At 36.2% G+C, this 19,167-nt stretch overlaps 1 protein-coding gene across 3 annotated transcripts in view; it reads left to right on the top strand.

Moving 5' to 3' along the window:
* The window catches only part of tbc1d5 (TBC1 domain family, member 5), a 482,783-nt gene that overhangs the window by 347,580 nt on the left and 116,036 nt on the right, over window positions 1-19,167 (top strand). For all 3 annotated transcript variants that reach the window (XM_072253653.1, XM_072253652.1, XM_072253654.1), the window contains 2 exons: window positions 7,185-7,327; window positions 13,037-13,143. In XM_072253653.1, coding sequence (XP_072109754.1) covers window positions 7,185-7,327; window positions 13,037-13,143 — 250 coding nt within the window. The remainder of the gene's footprint in view (window positions 1-7,184; window positions 7,328-13,036; window positions 13,144-19,167) is intronic.

Here is a 19,167-nt window from a genome sequence, read left to right as displayed (position 1 = left end):
AATATTTTTCATAGCTAATGTGAATCATCACCAACTTTCTTGTGAGCTATCCTTCAAATGTGAAAAACTTCAGAACTTACTCATCATAACTTCTACATAGTATATTTATCTATTCATCCAACAGGCTATGAATGTGAACTTTAATGTTGCTTTGTGATAAACATAAGTTCTCTCAGTTGTTAAAGAGTAGTAGATTTCCAAGCATATACTTTCAGGTGTATTTATGAGTTATTGCAACTTTTCCTAGGTGTTCTACATTCTGACAGAGACTAAGTCATAGTGCATGAAGTCTGTAAAATGACACAAGAGATTGCAGATACTGAAATCTGAAGCAAAAAGCAAACTGCTGGAGGAACTCTGGGTCAGACAGTATCTGTAAGGAAACAAAGAGATGGTCAAGATACTGCATAAACACAGGCGCAGACAGAAAATGAATTTTTCCACCTCAAAGTAACTGAGGATTTTCTTCAAATTGTTTGGAAGAGTAACTGTTTACTTTGATAGAAAGTTGGTTTGGAAGGATAGAGTAGCATAGGTTAAGAAGGCCGTTTATTTGTTCCTTTAATACTGAAAGTACGTAAGCAGAACAATATTTATGCTGCATTTTTTAGGTTTAAAGGAAAAATTCTGTTCTAGACAATATTGTCTGCCTTTTTATTTAGTGCCAGCTGGAGTATTAGAACAAGTTTAGCCCATGAGAATACAGTGTAAATGGTGAAATGCTGAAAAAATATAAGTTAATGACAATGATTGTGCTGGTCAAATTCTTTCTTTGAGCATGGTTTGATTCTGACAGGCAATTTATTAAGCTACCTTGTGAATAACACTTGGTTTGATGGGGCCTCATAGACCTCATTTGACATTTGTCCCCAGTAAGACCGGATGCTACATGAAAAATTTACTCAGGCGAGGAGCTCCTAGGAATAAAGTGTTCTCTAGTTCTGCACACATGGGATGTACAAGGTGAGCAGAACTTCAACTTGTCACGGATGCAGTACATCTGACAAACATAAGTAGATGCTAATGGCCAAATCGTGACAGAATAAAGTCCCATAACCATATGGCTAATTGCCACAACAATATCTTCAGTGTTATTAATCAAGTTTTCATAGTGTGCCATGATAATTGGAATAATTAGAAAGAACCTAGGCATAGCCAGCCTTCACAGCATACTTTGTTAGCAGGGACTTGAAAGAACAACATTTGCACTTTCTTCTGCACAGTTAAATGTTGTGGTTCCCAACAAAAGCTATAGTTAATTAGTGAATTACCTTTCTGTCTCTGAAGCCTCTGATGTCAGCAAGGGCTCTGTGGCACACAGAGTGATCCAAAGAAATACACTGCTTACCATTTCAGAATTTTCATTATTACTGTTCTGTGAATTTTCAAAATAAGCAGGATTTGGTCCTGGTTACTGGTACTCAACAGGAAGATATAAATATATGTGTATGCGTGTATGTATAACCTGGGTTTCCTCGGGTGCTCCACTTTCCACCTACATTCCAAACACATATGGGTTAGTAGATTAATTGATGACTTGTGTAATTGGGCGGAATGGCATGGGCTCGCTGCACCGTAAGGGCCTGTTACCATGCTGTATCTCTAAATAAAATCTTTCAGTAAGCAAATTGATGGTAAAATACATAAATCTTGTCACTTAATGCAATTAACGTTTGGCTTAAATCTGTTCCTTTTGCTACTGAGAAGTATTGATGATTAATTTGATTGTGCTTTTAGAAAATGAGTGATCATATTTATACCACAAAATAGAGTGTGAACAGGCCCATCACCCCAAAGTTGGCATAGGCCGTCAAGAGTTATTAATGCAAAGCATTCGTGCACTCTATTTTTTTTCTCACAGTCCCTTAAGCACAGATTTATTTGTTTTTCCCATTCCCACCTTTTTATCTACATTCATGTTTAATGCATAACAAGCTTAAAATTAACTGTATCAGAAAAAGCAAAATATGGAAACCACACAGATTTGAAATACCAGGACATATCATAAAGGAAAAGCCTGGAGCATCAGATACCATACAGAGAAAAGTATGCCAGAGAGCGAAAGAAGATGAGGACTGAGCAGTATAGAACAGAATTAAACTATGGGATGCAGCACAGACAATGTTATTTGTTTTACTCAGGCAAGGCGCTGCAGAAAATGGTGTGTGCTTTTGCCGGTTAGGAAGAAACAAAAATGTCTACATATCTGCAGTCACTAAATTTCATCTAACCCCTTGAATGAATGTTTTTATTTATTTCTTTCTTATTGAGCTAAACTACTCAGCTTATCTTGTCCTTTTGGCAGCACGTTCCTTATGCTGATCAATCTCTAGATATAGTTATTTACATATTAGGAAGTGTCATCTCATGTAGCTACCAAGAAGATTTTTTTAAATTGGGGCTGTGGGGGCATAAGAAAGATGGAGGGGATTGGAAGTAAATTGGGAAAGAGGACCTCAGGATGAGGACGGATACATGCCACAGAGCTGAGTAATTGGGTTCTCTTGCAGTGAAGAGAGAGTTGTGATAGAGATGCTGCCATGCCAATCGTTAGGGCCGTGGTTGCAGTATTTCACACTGGTGTACTCTCTGTCAATGCTGCCGGAATGCAATAAGCACTTCAAAGCTTGCAGTTAAATCCTTTTATTTTCTCAATGCAACTTAAGCCAAAAGAATCCTTTCCAATCTAGTTTCTAGAATACCATTTTTACAGTATCAAAACCTTCCATAACCTTAAGTACTTTGTATGTACTGTACCTCCAGCAAGTTTCCCTCACAGACGATTTTATAAATAAATCTACTTAATTTTCCATGATAGAGATAGCCCCCTAGAGATAGCTGGCATCATTTTAATATATTTCTTTTGCATCTACTTCAAACCTATTCATATGATATGGAAAATATATCTATTTACAGTACTGCTTGTGTGGTCTAAAAGAGGTTCAGTGCAAGTTTACTGAGTTCAGTACAGTTTAATTTCTAACCCACCATAAATAAACCAATGATTTGTTTGCTCTTCTTATTAACATATTTAGATATCACTGAATTTGTAACTTGAGGATTATGTCCTACCAGAATGTATAACTTGGTACTAACCTGCATCAGTGTTTTCTTGCCAATTCCATACAATTTCTACTAGTTTATTAACGCTACTAGTTTATTAGTCACACTTGCTTCATTCTGCTGGCCAAACTCTACCCCTGATTGCTCCTGATATGGGTGTGTGGATTCAGTCCTCATAATTCCAGGGTCAGACAGCAGGGTATAGCAAGGTCTCTGATGACATTCTGTTGAATATCCATTCCTGCCTATTGACTGTGATCAAAATCTTTGCATTTGTTTATAAGTGTCTTATAGAAAAATGTCTAAAAGCTATGAAATAGACTTACATTATTTAAAAAAGTTGGAAATTATTATTAGTTTCAGCTTCCGCTGAAAAATACACTGCAGTAAAGAACTTCTTTCCCATTTTGCAACTGCTTCAGATTAAACTGTATTATATTTATAACATACTCTGCAACTAGAGGATTTCCCATGATATTACTTGCAATTGTTTTTAATAACAAACATAATGTTCTTAAAGGAAACTTTTAATTTCAAATAATATATACTAATATTTCTCCCCAATCTGTCTTGAGGGCAAAGAAAGGTTTAGATGATAGCTTCAACAACTACTCAGACAATTGAACAAATTCCCTGAGCAACTTAAATAAATTCTAAATTTGTCCGTTGCCAGGACAATTGTTATGTTAACAAACTAGAAATCTCATTCAGTAATGAATAAAATGTGAGGGTAAAAACAGTTATTTTAAAATATAGTGATGATTGCAACTGGATGTGTCACCTTTGTTCAACAATTTCCTCAGTTTATGTCTCCTGTTTCTAGCACAGTATCTAATTTCATCACTTTTTAAGGTGTTTGCTGTTCTACCAACATTTTCACTTTTGATTGGTTAGTATCACTTTCACACATGCACATAATGCTTACAATTTAAATTACTTTCTTCCTACTTTGAGGATGTTTCAACTCAGTAACAATACCCCTATCTTTTGCATTGATTGCTGCCAATTTCCTGGATTATCCCTTGGGTGGTATTCCATCCATTATGATATGGAAATTTGGCATGTTCCACAACAGTAGCTTACTTGAAACGTAATTGTCCAATGAAAGTGACAGCAGCTTAACTCCATTTGTTGCCAACCATTTTCCTCTCCTTAACTAGTTATCCTTATGTTAAGGTAGACTCCCTAAATTAGTCTACCTTAAAAGTTCCAAAGTTCATGTTTTAGATTGTTTTAGAATTATTTGAAGCAGAACCTTTTAGTTTTTCCGATAGGCTAAGGCTTTGAGTTGTTATGCTTAGATTGGCAGTAAATTAAGAGTCTTTTTTTTGTCTCTGGTTTTATTAAATAAATGGAATTTCAATAGCCAATTTAAGAGGGCCACCAAACCACCTGTGTTTGCAAAGGGTGTTATCCATGTTGAGAATTTTGTGGGCATTGTAACATCACCCAACAATAATTACTATTTAAGATGTATACATTCTAAAGGAAAATTCCTTATAGTCTTCTATTTTTAACTACTGTTGCCCTTTGCAGCATGTGACAGGCCATAACAATGGGCAAGAAGATTCTTAAAGTATAGATTTTTGATGCAATTTGTTTAAATGGCAGCTGTTGACAACCTATTGCTGGTTTTCATTCTTGAATGCCATTTTCCAATTGGAGTTCCTATTCACTGTTTAAATTTGTTTCTATTGAATAATTATAACAACTGTGAGCATATGGAAAATATCAAGTGTGATGAATAGACAGGAAATGCATATGTTTATTTTTAACATGGTACATCAGATAATGGTATGTTTTACATTCCCTCACTGGTAAATTATTGGCCCTGATGTGTTTCAAGCAGTACTCTCAGATTTTTTTCATGATGAGCCATAGCAGAAGTTTGTAAGCAAAGAACAAAACTAATGATTCCAGCATACTTCTCCTGACCTTCACACTAATTAGTTTCAATCTCAAATTCCTGGTAAATTTCATTGTATGAAAGAAAACAAGAAACTCAGCAGGACAAGTTAATAACTATGACATATTTTAATTAAAAATACTATCAATGCTTAGAAAGATAATGTAATTTTTAGAAACAAAGTAAAAACAATCTTTAAACACTGAGCTTTTCACTCTTGCATTTCTAATTTCCAGTATGGGATGCCTAAATGCAGAATTACCTTACAAGTTATAGTTAAATACCTAAATGATCCAACCCTCTGTTTATTTAATGGCATCAGTGACAAAAAAGTGACTCTTAATTTACTGTCAAAATAACAACAAGCATTTGCATTCACTGTTGCTTTACTAAAATGAACAATGCTCTTTGGGCAAGGAACTTATGTACAGTTGAAAACAAAAAGCTGCACTCTGAGAGGAACTATTCTGCTCTTGGCTATATTTAAACAAGGTACCTTGTTTGTCTCAACAGGAAAATATATTAAAATCTTGACTGCTGCCCATGTTCATTCCCACACCCACCCCTTACAAGTTAGCCATCCTCTCAAGGACCTTTAAAATGGCCAAACTACAAGGTAAAGTGTGTTATAAACAGTATCTAGCCTTGTATTATATCTTGAATTACTGATCATTTAAAAAACATTTAAAAATAGCTCTAAGTGATTTAATTAATTTTAAACATTTTTAAAGTTAATTTACTGCTAAAATTAATTTAAAACATAACAGTAAATAAAAATAAACCACTTATAAACACTTGTCATTTTAATCAATATTAGTGGCATTTAAAATAAGCCAAGTCAGGAATGCCTAACCTACGGTCCATCCACCAGAAAAAGTGGGATCCCTCATTGGCCACCCACTTCCCGGCATGCTCAAGGTGTCAACTGCTCTCTGTATGCAAAACTTCCCCTATGATCTCTAAACGTTCTCTCTCTCACCTTAAATCTACACCCACTAGTCTTAGACTACCCCCTCCCACCTTTGAGGTCTTCTGAGTTACTAAACTTCATTCTTTCCAGTAGACACTATTGCAGTCCTCTGGACTCAATTCCACATCATTGCACTTCACTTTCTGTATCTGTATCAAAATGACCAGTCATGCTATAAGTCATCAATCAGTGATAATTAGTTCATTTATTTTCTCTCTTTAATAGTGCAGCCTAATTTGCTGGGCATATCCTGAAGTCCTATGTGTCACAACATTTAACACATCTGTGTTTATATCGTCACATTGTGAACCTATATACTGCAGGACCTTTACAACCCTAACCTCACACTTGCTTTGATGCTCCCTTTGTCCTGAACATTTCGTACCTTGCAACTTCAAACCAATTTTCTCTCTCTTTTTCCCAGGTCTGATAAAGGGTTTTCAGTGTGAAACTTTAAATCCTAGTTCTCTTTTCACAGATGCTGTTCGACCTGTAGAATATTCTCAGAATTTTCTGTTTTCATTTCAGATTTCTGGCAATCTTTGTTTAATTGAATAACCAGTTTGTGGAAACAATTAGAATTGGCCAAATTCTGACAAATTAGATGGATTACTTGAGAAAAAAAAACTTGTGAAATAGTACAAGTGATTTGATTTGTGAGTCACAGGAAGTGCAGCATGATTGGTTTCGAAATAGTTTCCAAAGTTCTTCACTATTTGATTTTCTTCATGTAATTTCTGGATAGTTTATGAACTAATTAATATAAAGTGATTAGCAAATATCTGAACATAAAGTAAAACACTTTAGAAATGAAAGATGAATTGCTGTTATAATGTTATAAACTTTTAAATTCAAACACACAAATCATCTCAAGTCTAGTTCAAGATACTTTTGAAAATGATTTGCATGAATAGTTTTGTCAGTCTTTTAAATTATCTTGTCGTTACAATTACATTTTGTCAATTAATAGATTCAGACACTTTGTTTAATACTAGAACAGATGCGGATAAGAGTTAGCGAAGGACCGTAGTTTAGAGAATTAATTATATATTATGATTACATGAGGGCATGTGCCTTCAGCACAGTTAGAAGTTTCATGATGAATATCTCAAAAAATACTACATGCATTCATAACTTTCATTTAAAAATTGTCTTTGCTTCATTCTTTCCACAGATTAAGCACCTCTGCATGATCTGCATAGATTAATAGCTTTAGTAACATTGAATGTTGTTTCCTTTTTACAGACGATGGGTCAGACTCTTGTTCGGACGAGAATTTCCTCTTCAGGATCTCTTGGTGATCTGGGATACATTATTTGCTGACAGTATCACCCTGGATTTAGTTGATTATATTTTTCTAGCAATGATGTTATACATAAGGGATGTCTGTAAGTATATGCATACCAATAATACTTCCACATGGCACTGATGTTATGATAAGAATTGTGAACTATTTTAAGAAGTACTTTGTGTTATCTCATTGTTGGAATTGGATAAGTATAATTGTCATTCCAGAGACATGAATGTAATGACCAATGCTGAAGGCTGAATTTTCAGAGATATTCAATATTTAGAAAGTATATCAAAAAAGAACAAGAAGTGTGGCTGGTATTTGATCATGCCTAATTTATTTTCCTCTCAACCCCATTCTCCTGATTTGACCTCCCTGTAACCTTTGACACCCTTACTCATCAAAAGCCTATGAACTTCCATCTTAAATTTACCCTCCACAGCTGTCCTTGGCAATGAATTCCACAGATTCACCACCCTCTGGCTAAAGAAATTCTTTTTCATCTCTATTTTAAGGGAGTGTCCTTCTGTTCTGAAGCTGCACTTTCTAGTCCTAGGCTCTGCCACCTTTGGAAATGTCCTCTGCATGTCTACTTTATCTAGGCCTTTTGGTGATACCTCAGATTTATTTCATAGTTAGCCATGAATGAGGTACTGGAAGACTGGAGAGTGACTAATGTGTTTTTCTTTATGAAGAGTTGCAAGAACAAGCCAGGTAACTACAGTGAGTCTCTCATCAGCGATGGGAAATTTACTGGGGTAATGAGATCTGCCTGTACTTGGAAAGGCAGATTTATTAGGAATAATCAGTATAGTTTTGTGCATGGGAAATTGTGTCACTCAAGTTTGAATTGAGCTTTTTGAAGCAGTCACCAAGACGATTGACAAAGGAAGGTTATTGGATTTTGTTTCCATGGCCTACAGAAAAGTCTTTGATAAAGTCCTGCATGGTAGGCTGGTCCGGTAGTTGGATCAGATGGGATCCAGGGTGAGTAAGCCAATTAATACATAATTGACATGCTGCTGGAATCAGATGATTGTTTTTCAGATTGGAGGTTTATGACCATGGTGTGCAACAGAGGTTGATACTGGATCTACTCAAAGTTCAGGGTCCAAAGTAAATTTATTATCAAAGTGCGTATATGTTACCATATACTTCCCTAAGATTCAGTTTTCTTGCAGAAAATGAACGTATGAGATTTATTTTCATACATTTTCTTCAAGTATGAAGTGTTGCCTTTTGGGAAGTTAAGTTTGGCAGGCATCAGGCCCCTAAAGAATGTTGTAGAACAGAAGGACCTCAGGATACATATACTGAGTTCCCTGAAAGTGCAGGTAACAGACATGGAAATATGGTGGTGAAGATATTGGCAAACTTGCCTTCATCACTCATGGTGATCCTACAAATGGAATATGATGTGCATTCTAGTGGCCTACCTATAGAACCCTTAAGCTTGTGGGAAGGGTGCAGAAAATATTCACTTGGGTGTTATTTAGACTGGATGTCTTGAGTTTTAGGGGAATGCTGGATAGTTTGGAGCTTTTTTCCCCCCGCAAGTGTAGGAGGCTGAGAGTTACCAAAAGAGGTATTTAAATTCATGAGGGGCATACATAAGGTGAATGGTCACAGTCTTTTTTTCTAGGGTAGTAGAGAGGGCAAAGACTTAAGGTGAGAGGGGAACAATTTAAAGGGGTCTTGAAGAACAGGTTTTCACACAAAGGGTGGTGAGAGTGTGGAATAAGCTGCCAGAGAAATGGTAGACGCAGGTACAATTGCAAAGTCTCAAGGCCATTTAGACAGACAGGTAGTTGGGTAGGAATATTATATAGATGCAGGAAAATGGGACAAGTTCAGATAGGCAACTTGGTCATGTGAATGAGTTATCTTAATGGGCCTGTTTGCATGCTCTATAACTGGGTGACTCTCTTTAGGCATCCTTATTCAGAAAACACAACCAAAGCAACAGGGGCAGCAAATGGCACAATGGACTTTTATTGCAAGAGGTTTAGACTTTAGAAATAGGGAGGTGTTGTTGCAATTTACAGGGCCTTAACTGGAGTCTGGAGTCCAGTGCATAGTTTTGGTCTATATAAGAGACCTGGGTAACATTGAGCACCCAAAAGAAATGCAGAAATGTTGCAAGCAATTAAGAAATCAAATGGAAGACTGGCTGTCTTTGCAAGGTAAAAGATGTCGTGCTGCAGTTATACATGGTTGAAGTGCAACCAATAAAACCTATGGACAATTTTGTTTTTCTTGCCTGGGAAAGCATGTGGTGAAACAAAAGATTTACCTGACTGATCTCTGGGATGGCAGGACTGCCTTATGAGAAGAGAAATGGTCAACTCAACTCTCAGGTTAAGAAGAAAGAGAGGCTTTCTCATGAAAACATACAAGCTTCAGTTTGTGATAGGGTATTTCCCCTGGCTGATGAGTCAGACTGAGATGAGAATTTTTTCATTCAGACAGAAGTGTAGGAACTTAGGATTCTGGGAGATTATTGACAATTATTTAGCATAGTTCAGATAACACTGCTGTATACTAGCATTTTCTTTATTTTGAATTATTATACATAGCTAAGGTCTGCTGATTACTGTAAGTGAGTGTGATCCTGCAAACCTGAATGTTCAATGCATTGTTAAATAAAGTAGCTTAATTGATGTGTAACAGCTTTCATATTACAGCATTGGTCTCATTTTTGCCATTGTTGGAGAGGTGTGTACAAAAGAGCTTCTCATTCCAAGTTTCAGGATTGGGAAGCATTGTATATAACTTCATAGAGTCCTTATGGTTATCTTTACATTAGTGGCGCAGTAGTGAAAACTGAAAGCACCTTTAGACTCCTGGGAGTGCACATTTCGTACATACTTTATGGTCTCAGAACACATTCTACACAATTTAAAAAAGCTCACTAATGCCATTACTTTCTGAGAAGGCTGAAGAGAGCTGGACTGTGTATGTCAATACTCACATCCTCCTACAGACGAGCAGTAAAGAGCATCCTAAGATGCTGCATCATTGCATTGTACAGAAACTGCACAGCGGCAGACAGGAAGGCTGCACAGCTAGCACCAGCCTACCTGCATCAAGGTCATATATTCAGAAGGGTGCTGGAAAAAGGGCAGCAACATAATGAAGGATCCCAGCCACCCTGCTCATGGACTGTTTGTCCCACTCCTATCAGAGAGGAGTTTACGTAGCATCCATGCCAGTACCACTAGACTCAAAAACAATTACTCTCTCCAAGCAGTAAAGCTGATTGACATCTCCACCCACTAGCCCAGCCCTCCACCACCACTACGTTATCTTTTCCTGTCAGTCACCTGATTGTCAGATACTGCTGTGCCTAGCGTCACTTTATGGACATTCAATCAATCTATGCAAATAAGCTATTTTATGTATTTATATTTATTGTGTTTTTTTAAATTATTGTGTTCTTTATCTTATGATGTTTTGTTTTGTGCTGCATTGGATCCAGAGGAACAATTATTTTGTTAAACTTTACACTTGTGTACTGGAATTGACATTAAACAGTCTTGAAACTTGGTCAGAAAAAGTCCTTTAACCCATATTGCATGCAGACTCTTGGTACAGAAATCCAGTCAATCACTTCCCCTCATTCTATCCCTTTAGCCTGTTAGTTTATTACCTACAACCACATTTCCAGTTTGCATTTGAAATCATTGATGGTCCTCATATTCTGAAGGATCTTTTACCCAAAGCATTAATGTTGTGTCTTCACCTGATCCTACTACCAGTAGTTGATGGGACCAGCTTTTTTTTTGTTTGCCTGACCTTATATGGTACATCTCCATCAAATCTTTCCACAATTGCTCTTTGAGCAAAAGGAAACAACCCCAGCATTTCCAGCCTGTAACAGACATCCCTCTTCCTTGGGTCCATTAGGTTAAATCTATTCTACATGCTCAAATAAGTTCACATCCTTCCTAAGTGTGGAGACCAAAACTGAATATAGTTACTGAGTCTGGTTATAGCCTAACTGGAGCTTTATAAAGCATAATTTGTCTGTTTTTCCAATCATTACCTCCATTTATGAAGCTTAAGATCCCATATGTTTTGCTTGCTCTCAATATGTTCTGCCCCCTTCTCTGTACGCACCTTCACATATATGTATGTGCACCCCACAAGGCTCGCTGTCCCTCCACATCCTTTAACACTGTCCCATAAATCTATATTGCTTCTTTCACACCATTTAGCATAGTTTCACATTTCTTTGCAGTACATTCAGTTTATTCAGCTAGCTTACTTATATCTTGTTTCAGTTGGTATCTGCACTGATTGCCACACAGTTAGGATTGGCATTGTAGGCAAATTTAGCAATTTTACTCAATATTCCAATATCCAAGTAATTCATATAAATCTGAAACAAATGGTCTTAACATTAACCCTTGGGAAACACCGCTGTCAACTGTCCTGCATTCTGAAAAAGAACCATTTATCATGACTTGCCTTTTTTTGTCATTAAGCCAATTTTGTTGTATCCAAGCTGACATTGACCCACCTATTTCCAGTGCATGATTATGGTTATGGAAAAAAACAACGTAAGAATGAAAAATAAATTTAAGAGCATATTAATATCAATGAATTTAAGAAAGTTGATGGTACGTAGTCAAAATTTAAATCACTTGAAAAATTAGATTATAAACACATACATTGTTATGTGGAAGACTGCCACCTTGTGACTAATCATTCCAACCTGATACAAATAACTCACTCTTCTTCATGTCTTGTTATAAATATAGTATATCTTTTGTCTATTGTGTATATATTCTTAGGGAATAAGATTAAAAGCAGACTTTAATAAAGATTGATATCTTATGGTTTTAATTATATTACCTTAGGTAATATTTATATTTACACATACTACAGATGTTTGGCAGATTAAATATCAAAACATGATTCTGACTGATTCATTTGCTGTTTTATTAATATTGCTTTAAAATGTCAAGATCATAAGTAAACTATAATCATCTAAGTTTTGTAAAGATGCCGTACTATGTAGTTTAGCACTCAGAAAGCACTAACTTACATTATTAATGTACCATGTGTTTTTGGCTTTAATGACTTTCACAAAAAGTACAGTAAATGGTCACAAGAGAACAAAAGTATTATGGAAGAGTGAGCACGATAAGCGAGTGCTTCACAAATGAAACCAGATGTATGAAATTACAAGCTGTCGGATCAGAAAGGAAGTGAAGATGATGAAGTGGTTCTCACAGTAGAATATAATTATTTGTTTCAATCACTTTTTTAGCTCATATTTTTTAAATATCAAGGTCTGCAATGACAAAAAGTAAGCAACTGCAGCCAGATGCAGAGCATTGCCATGAATGTTTTTATTCCTATCTTTTTAACAAACTGCTGTTAATATAGTACATTAACAGCCTCTGCTGAAATATTGTCAGATAATTCACAGAACATTTAAACAAAATATATTGAAGGACGCCTCTATTCTGAGGAAAACCAGTGATTGTTTTCTGTGATTTTGTATTACACCCATGTATCTTTACATAGCATTTAATGTGCCATTATATTTAAGAAAAGATATTTTACAAATATAGCACCATGTACATCATATTTTGTCATTTTTCTGAAGAGTTTGATGAAAAATGTTTTCATGCCCAAACGTATCAGTTAGGCGAAGGACTTTAACTCAATCTCTTTTTACTTCATAATTTCTCTGTCTACCATAGTTAGCAGAAACTTGGAATAAATTGTGTAAGTGTATAGTTAATGTACATAAATAATTTAAATAAAATACTTATACTTTTTGTATTTTCCTCAGTAATTGCAAGTAACTATCAGACATGCCTTGGATTGCTCCTCCATTATCCTTCTGTAGAAGATATACATTCTTTGATCCAGAAGGCACTCTTTTTAAGAGATCCAAAGGTAATAACATATTTTTAAAGTACATGTTCCTAATGAAGAAGATGTGTGTAAAATTATATTGTTCATTAAGTTTTAAGATTTCCATATATAGAGACCTAATTTTAAATAATAAGTGATCTGAAGGAGATGTTTAATATTAAGGAAATAAATTTAAATTAATTAACATGCAAAATTTTCAATTGCAGATGATGTTTAAGTTACTGTACTTGCATCTCAGCAATAGATGGCAATATATATGAGTATGTTTTATAAACATATGCATTACATATGTTAGTGGTACATACAGTGAAGAGGGATAAAGTTGACTACGAACAGTTTTACTAGAGAGAGAAAAAACAAGGATATTGCTGTGGTATCATCACTATGGTTTGCTTGTTTTACAATGGTCATTTGCTGGCCTATAAAAGAAAGAAAAATTTCTGAATTATTGTACATTTGAGGGCAGATCTGTAACCAGAGGAGTAATAACTCATCAATTATAGCCTCAGAACGGCAGTCAATATTTGTTTTATTATACCCATGAGCTAAATTTATTTTTCAAATGGGAGATGTTTTCACCCATTTTGAATGGTTAATAGCCTGTGCTTTGTGGTCTGTTCACTGAAGATTATTACCTACTGTCATCAGTTATTTGTCAAGAGTGAAAATATTTTCTCATGTATAATTTTCAGCAAATCATGTATTTCTGAGCAGAACTTTAAGTGCATATTTTAAGCTGTACAGGCCTTATTAACATGAGAACTATAAGTAATTTTCAGCAATTTTGTCTTAAAACTTCCTCCGTGGTATTTTATGTTTCTAGATGGCCATTAATTTGGTGTTCAGCCTGTTCTGTGATTTCAGTATGACAGCCTTGGCTCAGTGGTAGCAGTGTTGCCTCACAACTATTGGATTGAGTTGTAGATCCATTACGGATGTTTTTGGCTGATACTTCAATGCATTGCTGAACTGTACTAACAGTTTGAACTGAGATCCCAGCCGCCTTCGCTGATGTCTATAAATATACCTTGACATTTTTAGAAGAAGTGGGCAAGTTCTCCTGGTGTTTTGATTAACAAATTATTTATCACATTACTGTTTATGGAACTTTGTTTTGCATTTAAGGAACAGAAACAAGGCTGCCCATTAACCTGAGATGGGGAAAGTACAAAGGAGAAGAGCAAGGCAAGTTTTTATTACACAGAGTAGTGGGGGCCTGGAATGCGCTGTTGGGGATGGTGTAAAGGCAGATAGCATAGGACCGTTTCAGGGACTCTTAGATAGGAACATGAATATGCAGTGAAGTGAGATTTATGGTCAATGTGCAGGGAAGAGGGATTAGATTAATTAGAAGTCATTGATTTAATTAGTTGAATACAACATTATGGGTCAAAAGGCTTGGTCTGTAACTTCTGTGTTTTTAAACCTTTTTACTTAAGGATGCCTCATCTTAATTGATAGTGTCACAGGCAGAAGTGTGGATTTGTGTTTTTTTATTCAGATGTTGGACATTGTACTTTGTTCAGTAATAATTAACCTGGCAGAAGAAAATTATTTTTTATGAAGTAATATATTTAAAGATGTACTATTTTTCTGACAGGATAGGACAAGGATGCAAAAAAAAAACTTAGAACTATATTAAAGGGAAAGTTAGAAAACTAATATTTTCTGGAAAAAAATGGTCAGGTATTTTCAGTTGTGAATCAGAACTGTAGAACTGTAGGGGACTACAAGAGCAATTAAATGGAAATCTAGAAGTAAGTGCCAGTTGTTTCTTGCTCCTCCAGAGGATGTACTGTTTGCAATCTTTACAGACACATTTCACATCAAGTTAATAATTTGATGTGAACTTTTATCATTTTTGCACAATACTCTCTCTGTAAAGACTGCTTAAAATGTTAAGCCTAGTTGGATGTGGTGAAACTGAACTCTGAGCAATTTTCAATTACTTCTAAACAGTCTCTCTAGTAATAGAAAGCTAATTTATAAGGGTTTAGTTTCATTCCTCCATTTCTTGAAAATTATATAGATTTTGAAAATGTAAAATTAGCATATTAAAGTTAATATTATTTCAGCCTCCATCTTAATCTGATTCAAACTTTCTTTCATTCTTTGTAAAATGATTAAAAGGGGAGTTATGATCTATACTTTTACTTCTTCATTTCAAATCCAGAATACTTCTACAACCTGATTAGCTGATTAGCACATTTCAAGCATCCTCTGTAAAAAAGCACCAAATGAAAAGTCATATTAGATTTAGGGAAAATGATGCCACAGAGCTTGCTAAATCTTTGTGTGTATGGTACTCACGGGACAACCGATTTTGAAGTCAGTAGAGAGTGTCATTGCTTTGCTTCTGACTACAAAATATAAACCGAAGGACAGAATTCTTGCTTGCCACATTTTGTTCAGTACATTTTGATTTAACGTAAACATAGAATTATTACCTTATAGATAAATTATTACTAGGGACAGTACAAAAACAGGCCCTTCGGAAAAAACCCATCCATGTTGAGCTTGATGCGTCTAGAGGCTAATATCCCTTCTATTCCATTCTTATTCAAACACCTGCTCAAATACCTTGTAGGTATTGTACTGTAATTGCATCTGCCTATATATATCACTTTCTCTGGCAGCTCATTCCATATAATTTCCACCCTATGTGTGAAACACTTGCCCCTCAGATCTCCTTTATATTATCACCCTAAATCTATGCCCTTGAATTTTAGATTCTCCCACCCTTGGAAAAAGTCACTGACTATTAACGTTATCCATGCCTCGTATAATTTTATAAGCCTACATAAGGTGATCCCTCGGCCTCCTGTGTTCCAATGAGAATAATAACAGCCTTTCCAATATATCCTTATAAGTAAAGCTCTCCTTTCGAAGAAATATCCTGGAGAATCTCTTCTGCACTTTTCTAATGCCGCCACATCTTTTCTATGTTATGGTGTGCAGAACTGTACGCACTACTCCAAATGCTGCCAGACCAATGCTGCAACAATGGCATCCCAATTATTATACTCTTCCTTAGCCTATGAAGGCAAGGTGTTGAATGCCTTCTTCATTACCTATGTGATTATCCTCAATGGTCGCTTTATTAAGTATAAAGTGGCCACTGAGTGTACATTTGTAGTCTTTTACTGCTGTGGTCCATCCACGTCAAGGTTTGACATGTCAGCCATTCTGCATACCATTGTTATAATACATGGTTATTTGAGTTACTGTACCTTCCTGTCAGCTTGAACCAGTCTGGCCATGCTCCTTTGGCTCTCTCGTTAACAAAATTGTTTTCGCCCACAGAACTGCCACTCACTGAGTTTTTTTTTGTTTTTTCTTAAAACACCGTTCTCTGGAAACTCTGGAAATCCCAGATGATCAGCAATTTCTAAGATACTCAAACCACCTCATCTAGCACCAACATCATTCTGTGGTCAAAGTCACTAAGATCACTTTTCTTCCCCAGTCTGATGTTTGGTCTAAACAACAACTGAACCTCTTGATCATGTCTGAATGCTTTTATGCACTGAGTTGCTGCCACATGTTTAGTTGATTGGATATATGTATTAACGAGCATGTGTACTGGTATACCTCATAATGTGGCCACTGAGTGTATGTTACCATAACCAGAGAGCTGTAAACCATCCCTGCCATTTCCTATAATTATCCTGTCAGTATTTGACATCCAAGAATGTATTAACTCATATCTGTTTAGATTAAATTCAATGTATCACTGCTCCACCCAACTAATCTATTTCGCTCTGTATTTTTTCCCTATCTACTATTCCACCAGTTTTTGTGCCATCATTCTCAACCTAGTCATATATAGCAAATAACGATGGTCTAGCACTGTTCCCTGCGTTACACCACTGGTTACAGATTTCCTGTCAAAATAGCACTCTTACTGAGACAATCCCAGCTAATACTGGGAAAGTCTAATTTCCCAACTACTAAACTTCTGTTGTTTTTGCACTAGAAACAACACTAATTATGAATCTGTGATGGTTTCATCCCTACAGATTATCAGGTCACATCATTGTCAGTAATCGCAAACCTGTTTTCCTGAATTTCTTCAATTGATTTTACTGAGATTACAACTTTGGATAAACCAGTAACAAATTCATAGCTACACAATCTAGGGGAAATACTGTGTATCAGTACACTTGGTTCTTTGAAATAAAATAGTTTGTCAGGTCTGTGGCTAAGAATTAGTTTTGGATAACATTGACAAGTACTTTGAACAAAAAGTAGCTCCCTAAGCATTTTCTTTTTCAAAATTTCTGTGTATACCTTAGTTACTAAGCCAATACAGACTGGTTCTGGTCATTTACCTACAGGAAAGATATCATAGTCATAATCATAGTCATACTTTATTGATCCCAGATGGAAACTGGTTATCAACAAACTTGATAGAGTACAGAGAAAATTTGGAGGGCAAGAAATTGAGTGGAGATCTTATGGGAGGTATACAAAATAATGAGGGGTACAGATGGGGTGAATGCATACAGGCGTTCCCGCCTCAGGTTGGGTGAGACTTGGGCAAACAAATCTCAAGGATGTTTAATTTACAGTGGTATGCAAAAGTTTGGGCACCCCTGGTCAAAATTTCTGTTACTATGAATAGCTAAGTGAGTAAAAGATGACCTGATTTCCAAAAGGTATAAAGTTAAAGACACATCTCTTTAATATTTTAAGCAAGATTACTTTTTTTATTTCCATCTTTTACAGTTTCAAAATAACAAAAAAAGGAAAAGGACCCAAAGCAAAAGTTTGGGCACCTTGCATGGTCAGTACTTAGTAACACCCCCTTTGCCAAGTATCACAGCTTGTAAACGCTTTCTGTAGTCAGCTAAGAGTCTTTCAATTCTTGTTTGGGGGATTTTCATCCATTCTTCCTTGCAAAAGGCTTCTAGTTCTGTGAGATTCTTGAGCCGGCTTGCATGCACTGCTCTTTCGAGGTCTATCCACAGATTCTCGATGATGTTTAGATCGAGGGACTGTGAGGGCCATGGCAAAACCTTCAGCTTGTGCCTCTTGAGGTAGTCCATTGTGGATTTTGGGGTGTGTTTAGGATCATTATCCTGTTGTAGAAGCCATCCTCTTTTCACCTTCAGCTTGTTTTACAGACGGTGTGATGTTTGCTTCCAGAATTTGCTGGTATTTAGTTGAATTCATTCTTCCTTCTACCAGTGAAATGTTCCCCGTACCACTGGCTGCAACACAAGCCCAAAGCATGATCGATCCACCCCATGTTTAACAGTTGTAGAGGTGTTCTTTTCATGAAATTCTGCACCCTTTTTTCTCCAAACATACCTTTGCTCTTTGCAGCCAAAAAGTTCTATTTTAACTTCATCAGTCCACAGGACTTGTTTCCAAAATGCATCAGGCTTGTTTAGATGTTCCTTTGCAAACATCTGACGCTGAATTTTGTGGTGAGGGTGCAAGAAAGATTTTCTTCTGAAGACTCTTCCATGGGTAGAATAGTGCGCCACCACTCCAGAGTCTGCTAAATCCTCCTGAACATCTTTTGCGGTCAAACGGGGGTTTTGATTTGCCTTTCTACCAATTGTATAAGCAGTTCCCTTGGAAAGTTTTCTTGGTCTTCCAGGCCTCAACTTGACCTCCACCGTTCCTGTTAACTGCCATTTCTTAATTACATTACGAACTGAGAAAACGGCTACCTGAAAACACTTTGCTATCTTCTTATAGTCTTCTCCTGCTTTGTGGGCATCATTTATTTTAATTTTCATAGTGCTAGGCAGCTGCTTAGAGGAGCCCATGGCTGCTGATTGTTGGGACAAGATTTGAGGAGGCAGGGTATTTATAAAGCTTTGAAATTTGCATCACCTGGCCTTTCCTAACGATGGTTGTGAATAAGCCATAGCCCTAATAAGCTAATTAAGGTCTGAGACTTTGGTAAAAGTTATCCTGAGAGCTCAAATCTCTTGGGGTGCCCCAACTTTTGCATGCTACTGTATATATTCTTTGATAATAAATGTACTTTGAAATGAATACTAGAACTAGAGGTCATAGGTTTAGGGTGAA

The sequence above is a fragment of the Mobula birostris genome, chromosome 3 (genome assembly GCF_030028105.1).
Source record: "Mobula birostris isolate sMobBir1 chromosome 3, sMobBir1.hap1, whole genome shotgun sequence".
NCBI lineage: Eukaryota > Metazoa > Chordata > Chondrichthyes > Myliobatiformes > Myliobatidae > Mobula > Mobula birostris.
The sequence above is the reverse complement of the archived record's forward strand: the minus strand, read 5'-3'. Positions and strand labels throughout refer to the sequence as shown.